This window comes from Nicotiana sylvestris, chromosome 6, assembly GCF_000393655.2.
Source record: "Nicotiana sylvestris chromosome 6, ASM39365v2, whole genome shotgun sequence".
Lineage (NCBI taxonomy): Eukaryota > Viridiplantae > Streptophyta > Magnoliopsida > Solanales > Solanaceae > Nicotiana > Nicotiana sylvestris.
Genome location: NC_091062.1, coordinates 209,021,375 through 209,032,238, shown reverse-complemented (window position 1 = coordinate 209,032,238; position 10,864 = coordinate 209,021,375). Strand labels below are relative to the sequence as shown.

General features: G+C 36.0%; 2 protein-coding genes across 3 annotated transcripts; both read right to left on the bottom strand.

Annotated features, from left to right (window-relative positions):
* Positions 1-1,771: 1,771 nt before the first annotated feature.
* On the bottom strand, positions 1,772-6,143 carry LOC104223612 (heterogeneous nuclear ribonucleoprotein 1-like). 2 transcript variants are annotated; one of them, XM_009775067.2, is made up of 7 exons: positions 5,950-6,143; positions 5,744-5,855; positions 5,495-5,535; positions 3,269-3,432; positions 3,059-3,161; positions 2,809-2,978; positions 1,772-2,710 (listed from the first exon to the last, which is right to left on the bottom strand). In XM_009775067.2, exons 2-7 carry the CDS (start codon positions 5,824-5,826, stop codon positions 2,168-2,170), a joined length of 1,104 nt encoding a protein of 367 aa, XP_009773369.1. In that variant the 5' UTR covers positions 5,827-5,855; positions 5,950-6,143; the 3' UTR covers positions 1,772-2,167. The 2 variants fall into 2 exon arrangements, with proteins under 2 accessions (XP_009773369.1, XP_070003949.1); XM_070147848.1 differs by having other exon boundaries at positions 5,744-6,037.
* Positions 6,144-7,971: 1,828 nt separating this feature from the next.
* Positions 7,972-10,627, bottom strand: LOC104223613 (protein PXR1). The gene is made up of 2 exons (XM_009775068.2): positions 9,947-10,627; positions 7,972-8,735 (listed from the first exon to the last, which is right to left on the bottom strand). The coding sequence occupies exons 1-2, from the start codon at positions 10,413-10,415 to the stop codon at positions 8,245-8,247; spliced, it is 960 nt and encodes a 319-aa protein (XP_009773370.1). The 5' UTR covers positions 10,416-10,627; the 3' UTR covers positions 7,972-8,244.
* Between the last annotated feature and the right edge of the window lie 237 nt (positions 10,628-10,864).

The following is a 10,864-nucleotide window of genomic DNA, read 5'->3' as shown; positions in this document are numbered from 1 at the left end:
AAAGAAGATGAGCAAATGATCAAAGTGATCATAATAAGGAGGCAAGTGATCTAGAAGATCACATGACATAACACTTCATAAAATCTCATGAGAGATTCAGGTACCTGAATATATGAATGAAGAGATCTCTATGTTATGTCTTTATGAAAAAATATTGGAACCGATATAAAATGTTCGTCGATGACATCTATGATAGCGCTAAATATAGAATTGGTTTCATATGAAAGATATATAATTTTGTCTATATTGTTCAAACGCTTGAAAGTATAAAGTCAATGGTATGTGAAATCAGTTTTCGATATCTTATTTGTCTAGCATGACTTGAAAACTTGATATGCATCTAATTAAAGTCCATTATATGACTTAACTTATATGACAATCCTTAAAGGATTTAAATCGCTTAAAGCATATACAATTCTTGGTCTTGAAGTATGACATCCTAAGTGCAATTTGTGCACATATGTATCTTGCTATAACTATAAGCATGATAATGTGATAGCGAGAATACCTCTATGGAGATATCGAAAAGGCCATTCTACGGAAGTTTATGAAGACATTACATCTCTATCAAGAATGATGATTTCAAGATGCAATATGTTCATTCAAGTTAATATGGTTGATTTGTTTATCAAGTCTCTACCAAAGATCGTTTTGAAAATGGTGCACAAGATTGGAATGCAAATGCTTAAAGATGTGAATTGATGCTCTCATCAGGGGGAGTTAATGCGCGTTGCACTCTTTTTCCCTTACAAGGTTTTGTCCCACTAGGTTTTCCTTACAAGGTTTTTAACGAGGCAACCAAAAGGCGTATTGTTAGATATGTGTACTCTGTTTCCTTCTCTAGAATCTTTTTTCACTGGGTTTTATTTTAGTTATGGTTTTAACGAGACACATTATCTGTTGAATAGACATTCAAGGGGGAGTGTTATAAATAGAATTTTATTTATGGTGAATGTCCATATTTAGAGAGATTATAGAGTTTATTACTTGGTGACTAAGTCACTCTCTCCCTATAAATAGAGGGCTCTATTCCATTGTAATTCATCCCAATATCAATAAGAATTCTCTCTTTACTTTGCTCTGCAATACTCTTCTTCTTCTTTTATTGTTTCATAACAAATATTATATTTTTTGTGGTTTTCACGACTATGAGCCCGTCTGGACATAAGAATTTTTTCACTTTTTTTTCGAAAAATTCACTTTTTTTCAAAATCAGTGTTTGGCCATAAAATTTTCAATTTCCACTTAAAGATGAATTTTGAAATTTTTCGAAAATTTGAAAAACTCCAAAAAGCCGTTTTTCAAAATTTTCACTCAGATCACTCACAAAATTTCAAAAACAACCCAAAATAATATTCATGTCCAAACACAAACTCTAATTTTCAAATATCATTTTCACTTTTTTTTAATTTTTTTTTTTTTAACATTTCTTATGTCCAAACGCCCACTATATGTAGGAGAAATCTTCAATATGGGTGAGAATGAAATTTTAATATTTGTATGAGAGATTAAAGTAGGTTTACTTGCTAAGATAGAGGAATTGAAAGGAAAAATCACAAGGCAAGTCAAAGCCTATACCGTTTGATCATTATTTCCCATTTACCCTTCTCTTTCGAACAAAACCAATTAGACAGAAAACGAAAATAGCATGCACTCCTTTCTCGTGAGCAAAAGAGAGGTGCAACATTGTGTACAAAAGGAAAGGCATATGGTCGAGTTTTATCTTCTGTAAATACCACAACAGTTCGATGCTGAATTATATAGTAAAAACTCATCCATAAGCATTCAGTTTTATTGTATCACTGCGATGGCTTTTACAAAGTTGTTATCTACAATTAAATTGCGAGCTTCTTTTAGAGAGGTGTCTAAACATTTCTACACGAACTCGATCGTATAGACTAGCCAACAAAACCTGCACTCCAGCAGAGAGAAGCAATCACATCCAAATGTGAGAACAAGGTTTGCAACTCCCTTTTCTTACAATAAGAACTATGCTATCCTTGTCCCATGTCAACAGGCTAATGCATCTATAGGAAGTGAAAGAAATAACTTTTTCTCACCAAAATCATCAACTTCAAAAGAAAAAAAACACCAGGAGCAAAGATTTTACACCTAGACGGTACCCGCCAAAAGCCATCACATATTTGCCACCTCAGACTTGTCACTTTCAATAAGGATGAAACCTTCCATTAGCAGCGCCATTATTCCTAGCACCACCATTTCCGCCACCACTGCTGCCACCACTACCATACCCTTTTGCACCACCATAACCAGCAGGATTGCCACCTTCAGGTGCTCCTTTACCCAAATCATTCCAACCACCACCACTGCTCCCATATCCCTTACTGCTGGCATACCCAGCACCACCACCATAGTAGCCAGGCGCACCGTAGCTGCTGCCTCCATAACCAGCTGCCCCGTACATAGCTCCACCAAACCCAAATCCATAACCGTATCCACCATATCCAGGGTAAAATCCTGCAGCACCTGCACCATAACTACCTGCAAATTTGCCATAACCATCATAGCCACCGTATGCTCCATATCCGCCATAGCCTCTGCCCATCTTTCCACCATATCCACCACCAACACCCTCTACAGAACCACCAAAGCCACCGTATGCTTTTGAACTACTCCCACCACGATGTAGCCGGCTTTCACTTGCATGTTCAGCACCACCTCTCTTTGGCTCTGCCCTCTTAATTTCAACCTGAAGAAGATAAAATATCAGAGAGGTATCATTTTGTTTGATCATAGTAAAACGGGGTGAGAATCAATTCTTAGAAGTATAAAGTCCTAATTACTCACTTGTTTGCCACGAAGTTCGTGCATACGGCCATTAGACAAAACCTTCTCAACTGCTTCTTCATTATCAAAAGTGACAAAGCCAAAGCCTCGCGACCGACCAGTGTTTTGATCCAGCATGATCTGATGCTCCACAACATAGCCATAAGAAGAAAAATATTCCTTCAACTCATCTGCGATTAGTCAATAAGTTAAAGCAGCAACTTTTTGGACTCACATAGATAAGGAGTTATATCATGTAGAATACTTTTACCTTCAGTTAAAGGTAAGGGAAGACCGCCAATAAAAATTTTCTTCGTTTTTGGTGCTCCTTTAACTTGCATGTTCTCCTTAGGTACTGTCTTCTTCACTTCCACCTTATCAACAAAAATTAACATATTCATTAAACATAAACCTTGGCACAGGAGTAATAGTAAATAAAAGAAATATAATATTAAGTGGTGCATTTAGTAGAATATTATACCGCTCTACCATCTATGACATGGTCTTCCTCTAAAACCTTATTTGCAACTTCCGCGTCCACATATGTAACAAATCCAAATCCTCGTGGCCTTCCAGAGACCTTATCCATCATTATAACAGCATCAGTTATCTCTCCAAACTGGCTAAAATGCTTCCTAAAAGATTCTGGAAGGTAAAACACCATATACAGTACGAGGTTAGAGGAAAGACAGCCAGACCTCATGAAAATAGGGAAGCAAACAAAGCAGATGTACTTATCAAAAGGAAAAAAACAAAGTAGATATCATAACATAGAGTCAAACCACTGTAAAAAAATGTCAGTTTCTGAAACATGGAAAAAGAATTCGAAGAAACTAAAAGATTTATCGAAAAGCAAACAGAGACCAGAAGAATTTACTGTGGAAGGAGAACATTAACTCAAGTACTCAACTAACTAGATACATGAATAATTAAAATGCCTCAATATCAAGTTAGGAATGCATGCTATTAAAAGTTGTGCCTTTTTACTGTTTTCTCAAGATGTTCCAAAGACAGCCCAAACCCAAATCCCACCCCCAAAATGTTAATAGAGCAAGGACCAAAGTCAACGGTGTGAGTGCCAGCAAATACACTATAACTTGAATAATGCAAGTACTATAAAGCAATGTGCTCAAGCAAGAGTGCATCACACTGCCCCTAACCTATTAAATTAGTAATACACACAACTCAGGGGAAGCAACCAGCTCCCGAGTGCAGTTGCAATAATCTTTTAGCTGATGCCTCACAATAGAAACTAACTCATCCTAAATGAAGTAATCATGCATTTTAAGACCACTCTCCTTTAGAAACCTTTCGCTTTTCTTATAACCCAGATATCACTGAAACTCATGTTCCGTCGTACTATAACTGTTAGCAACATCAATTCAGTAAGAAATTCTTGTCTGAAAAGAATCATGATACTGTAAAATTCTAATGAGAGAACAGCTGGTACTGGAAACAAATCTTTGTGCACTATTGTATCAAAAAAAAAAAAAAAAAAAAACTTAAGGAAGATGCTTAAAAGTCCTTTTGCTTGCACACAAGGGTGAAGCCTAGTGGTCAATCAAGCGGGTGCAAAACCTTGAAGACTAGGATTTAAATCCCAATAGAGACAAGAGACACTAGGCAATTTTTTCTCATCTGCCTAAGTCTTGATAGCAGAGTTACCTAGTACTTGTGTTGGTAAGAGGTGGCAGGTACCTAGTGAAACAGTCGAGGTACTCGCAAGTTGAGTTGGCCTGGACAAATATTTGTATGGCAAGTATCCTCAGGAGAGGTGAAAAACCCATTTTATATTTCCATCTTTTTCATTTAATTAGAGTATCGCTTAGTCTCAATCTTTTGCCTAAAGATACATCATAATTTTTCAAATATGATGTTCATTCGTAACAAGACTTGAGCGAGTACTGTCATGTGGCCAAGCAACAAAAGTGAAGACATCTAAGAGACTTAACAGAAGGCCACTTACGACACACTAGTGATATGTCAGATAAACATGTTAAGCGTGCTTTAACCACGTTGGCAGGCCAATTCACTATTTTCATGATCCAGGAATATGCCTAGGTAGAAAGACAATTGGTATAAACACAGCACATGAAGATACGATAGAAGGAACAATGTCAATAAAGGGGTAACCACAGCACACAGAGGACATGCGCAGGCACAGTGGGAAGGCCGCTGGGCTTAAATAATACACTGCTTATGTAGCACCCAGGTTCTTTGAAAAAAAAGAGAGTTAACTATGTCACAACCAAGGTGTAACTGAAGAAAAAACAGGGCAAGTTGACAGCTGCATTAGCTACTCAACCAAACCTTTAATGCGAGACTATCGGTACATAAACAAAAGCCATATTCTTGTCCTAATCAAAACCTTTGATAATAGTATCACTTTTTAAACTTATTCTTTACAAAATAAGACAGTCTCAATGTGTAAACAATTGAAAACATATCCATGTTCATAAGAAGGGAAGAATTTTGTGCTAGCACACTTTCAGATACAGCGAAACAAAGAAAGCACTTGCACAGCAATGTTAGTTGTACTTCAAATCAAATATTACTCTAAAAATGTCAAAACTGAAGCAAATAGATTTTCGGCAATCACAAACAGTCTGGAGTACAAAAAGAATTTCTATCATTTAAGGTAAAAACAGAGGGTCCTAGTCGCGAAGTAATATGCACAATTTTATACGAAGCAAGATAGCATCAATACCTTCAGTTGTCTCCCAAGCAATGCCTCCAACAAAAAGCTTTCTATCAACAAACAAAAATTACCATTATGCCAGCATAACCTCGTATATCTTTGTAAATTGCAAGAGGGGTTTTTCCATACCTACCGGAATCCCTCTTGTCAAGAAAATATAACAATTTGGTAAAAATCATGAGAAAAAACATTCAAAGACAAACGTATGACTTGCTATAAGCTAACAAGCTACTATAAACTAAGCTACTACAAACTAACCCTGCTGAAGAATCATCCATTGAATGCTTTAATTCATGGCTTTCTGAATAGCGCTCTTGTTGCTCAGTTACATCAAAATCCATTGTTTTTATTGTTTCTCTACCTATGAAACCTGCAAACGGATACGAGATTATTTCCAAAAACACCTCTAGTTTTGAGGTTGGCTTCTGTAGTTTTCAGCTAAAAGGAATAAACCCTAACTAAACCTTGACGGATTCCAGCACGTAGCTAGCTTTAGGTATTCTCTCCACGAGATGGATTACTGAGGAAAGGAATTGAGTAGTGAGTTTTGTGATTGCATAAACCCTAGCCCTTTTGCGGTAAAATGGAAAATTGCCGCCGAATGGAAAATTACTTCCACAGATAAAAGCAAGGACTTGTAGAGCTGCGATTTTCTAACAGCTTGTTTGGACTCTGGAGGGTTGTTATTATATTGTTTGTTTCGGTCGTTATTTAAATTTTATTATACTATTATTAAATTTATCATTACGTGACGATAAAATATGCCACTTTAGGTAACGACCTAGTGTATGTGGTCGCGTCGTTACCTTGTCTTTACTATTATTAAATTATTTTATTTTATTATTTATACTATTTTTTATATAATAATTTTATCTCGTATCATAATTTTTCTTTATAATATTCCAAGTATATTCTTCATATTGTCGATGCATGATATTATAAAACGACGGCAAATAATACAATCTATCCAAACATTATATTCAGCAAACGGTACAATATAATACAAAACGATACGATACATTATGAAACGATATATAACAACCATCAAAACAACCCGTAAAGAGAATATCTTTTCGGGCAATATAATATGATACTGACACATTATGAAACGATATATAGCAATCATCCAAACAAGTTGTAAGGCGAGTATCTTTTCGGGGAATATTTCAAGCTTTGAAGCCGGTAAAAAGACTATAATGCTCTCTCCCACCCACATTGTATTATATTATTTTTATTAATAAATATTTGGATAAATTATTATTATTATTATTATTTATTATCATTTTATAATATCACATACTTACGAAGAAGAAACTATAATAATACAAAAAAGAGTAGGATACGGGTATTACATAAAAAGACAGGATAAAAAATATATTATTTAATAATAAGAAAATACAAAACGAGAGAAAATAAGGTACGATGTATTCACAACAAATAGGCCGTTATATTTTTTTGTTATATAACAACGGATTTAACTATATGATAATAAAATTTAATTAACAATTAAAGCAAATATTATATTTAAAATAACCATCCAGCCAAAGAATCCATTAAAGTCAAGTGAAGGGAAAGAAAAAGGCATAATTTGCACCCTGTGGTCTTTTTCGAGACTACTCTTCAAATTCTGTCCCTTAATCCAGTGGGAAGATTTATTTAGCTTTTAAAAGTGGCTGGATGAGTTCCCATTTTTTGTTTTTCCGACAAATTTAGTTGGTGAAAATTTATTCAAATCGGGAGTTTCCACCGAACTATATTCCCTTTGATCCCAAATAAGTGATTTTTTGGCCTTTTTTTGTGGTCCAAATAAGTAATTTTTCCAGATTTCAAGAATGAATTAATTATTTTTTTCCTATATCTACATTGCCCTTGGAGTAAATAGTGTTGAAGTATGTGTTAGGAGTGTTTATGTGAAGAGATACTAAAGGTTAATATGTCAATTTCACTACTAATTAATGTTAAAAGGTGAATTTCTTAATCTGTGTAAAAACAACTAAAAAATCACTTATTTTGAACCGGAGGAAGTAGTCAATTAATAATGATTAAGTGATTAATAATGGAAGTTTCCACCAAACCATTCCACAAAACAATTAAATGTTAATGACATTTCAGCTACCAACAAGTTGTGATTTTTAGTCATATACCTTTAGGGGTCGTTTGGCATGAGGTATAATAAGGTATAGGGGTGGTATAAAAATTTAATATCACCTTAATACTTTATTTGGTTAGCAAACTAGGTATAAATTATCTCGGTGTTAATTTTAACACTGGAATAACTTACACCTTATAGAGGATGGAGTAATTTAGCACCGGTATAACTTATACCTTCTTCTCAGAAATTATACAATTGTCATTCTTAATGCAACATACCAAACAGTGAATAACAACAATTCCAGCATAACTTATACTGACATAAGCCCTATTCCAACCAAACGACCCCTTAGTTTCTAAGAGAGCACCGCAATTAAAAGACTCAAAAGAGTGTAGTAGCAACAACAGCTGGTTTAGTACAACTAACAAAATTCTGCTTTAAGAACTACTTTATCATGTACAATGACAAAAAATAAAACTACATTTAGATTCATAGATTTGACAAATGCTGACACTCCAAACGATAATTACAGCGTATGAAAGGGTAACCCGATGCACAGTATCTCGCTTTCATGCAGGGTCCGGGGAAGGCCGCATCCCAAAGGATGTACATCACATAAAATTGCTAGCGAAAACCATCAAGGGTGTAATTCCTTTTGCAAGGAACATCAATCTTCTAACTCTTCATCATCTTCACCGGCATCAAATTCCTCCTCTTCTTCTTCTTCACCAGCTTCCGCCTCTTCTTCTACATCGTCTACAATGAAACCCCCGAGAGTTTCATCTTCCTCATCTTCTTCTTCTTCTTCTTCCTCATATTCTTCCTCCGAAGGTCTAGTTTTCTGTAGTGGAGAAGGTTTCTTCTTTTTTGCATTAGACTTGTCCTTGGACCTTGTCACGTATTTAGGTCCCTGAAGCTTCTTAGATTTCGAGAGTAGTTCTTTCTCATCTTCACTTTCGCCAGTCCACTCTTCATCGTCTCCCTCGCCTTTTTTCTTCCGTTTTCTCCTTGCACCCTTTTTGCCTTTTCTATCAGAACCCTCATCAGCATCACTCTCCGCTCTTTCCTCCTCGATAAACCAATCCCAGTTCTTTATCTCCCGAATCATTCTCTTGGGATAACCATCAAATTCATGCCCCATCACCAGAAAACCAAACTCTGCATTTAGCAAAATACAAGCTTAATAAGCAGGAGATTCCTCGGAACATAGTAAAATTTAGCTTAAGTCAACCACAAAAGAATTTTATTTAAGTAGTCAACCAGACAATGTATATATAGTCAGGTTACAACGAATCCTCTAACTGAATCAAAAGAGCAGAATGAGCACAGATGATGCACACAATCCACCCAACGACAGTCACTTGTGGAGTCCGAATTTTGAATAAGGGGATTAAAAAAATGTAAGAATGTTATGAACCTATGTCAAGGAGACGCAATGGTTTATATATAGAAATTTTTTGTTTCTACCCCTTTTCCACAGTGTAACTTTCCATCGAAGAAGATTTAATTGAACCCCTTCACCAAATGTAGATACACCCTTGAGTGGGAGTGACCAGTGCACAAGAACAGGGACGCCAGAAAATTCAATAAGGTCAAACTCAAATCCAATTCTCTATTGGACAGCAACTACTCTGGAGGTTTCAGCAAAATGGGTCTCTATTCCCAACTCATACTTCGTACACGTTTATCTTAGGCACCAAAAAGCCTTCTTTTCAAGATGAACCAATTGGGTTTGTAAAATCAACTTTACAACAACAACGAACCTACTGTAACAACAACAACAACAACGAACCTATTGTAACAACAACAACAACAACGAACCTACCGTAACAACAACAACAACAAGAACAAGATAAGATGATAGAATAATCAAAGCGAAAGGACCGACATATAGTAACAGAAATCTATGGATAAGAAGGTATCAAAATACAAGACTAATACTAATGCTCCCGGCATGTAAAAGAGACACTCCCACCCAGAGTCGAGTCCATGATTCAAATTCTATGAGTTCAACTTTTAGGTTTTTATCATTGAACTCATCATAATCTTAAAGTTGTGGGTTCATCTCTACTATTTATTGTAATTCAAATAAATTTTATGCTCTATGTGGAAAGTTATGGGTTCAGTTGAACTCGTACCTACAACGGTACATCCGCGCCTGCTCCTGCCTAAGATAAGGCTCTGACTAAATCAACGGAACAAAATGGATGCAAATGATTCATAGAACAGCCAACTAGGTAGAGATTGCGGGTAGTTAATTGAATTGATTGAATATTTTCAATTCACGGAAAAAGTAAAGCAACTGGAAAATCAATTGAGCATTGGAATAGCAGAGGCAAAGAAACAAACAGAGAAAAAAAAACTCAAACCTTGAACAGGGTCAATGCCGAAAATATCAATATTCTCGAGGTCTAATTCAATCCCTACCGGACATGAACTACTCTGAAGGCTTTCAGCTAATTGACTCTCCATTTCCATCTCTTTCTTAACACCCCATTGATCTTCATCGTCAAAATCGATTCTTCTCAATGTGAACCAAATGGGTTTGTTGGCAGATACACAGAACATGTCACCGTTCACCATTTCACCCTTTTCGAACTTCCTAAAGGTCCGAACTTTACCATCTTTGTTGCTGTATACCCAAATGGGGTTCCTTCCGACAACTTCAAAATTAACCTTAGTTTCATCTTCTTGTTCTGAAGAGGTTTGGAGTTGGAACGAGATTTGACGGCGAGAAACGGTTCGGTCGTCGGCGGTGAACCCAAGCCCTCTACCGAACTCTCTCGTTGAACCGGGTTTCAGTAGGGTTTTGGACCCATTTGTGCCTTCAATTTCCATTATACAATCTTCAAAATTCCAGAATATTGAATGACTTGCAGCAATTATTACCCATTTTGTTAGTTCGATTTTATAATGATGCTTGTTTAGTTTCCGACTCTTTGAGCTTTTGAGTTTTGACTAGTCGGTTACACGATAGTATATAAAAATGAAAAGCTCAAAATTTACAAAGAGAGAAAAGAAAAGGTACGATCATGGAGATTATGTACACTACTTGATTAAAATTATGATTAGTACTAATAAAATGGAGTTTTTTTTTACTAAAATCGTCCCTTATTTATGGGAGTATGTCTATTTTTGTCAAGGTTGATACAAAATAGTAGTGTCAACTAGCAAATGATAGCCCTTCGGGGTTGCTCGGTTGGTATGACCTGGGAATCTGGGATTGAGTCCCCTTAATGCCTTCTGAGTTGAGCATGTCGCACAGGGCGTGTCTAGTGCAGTTTACA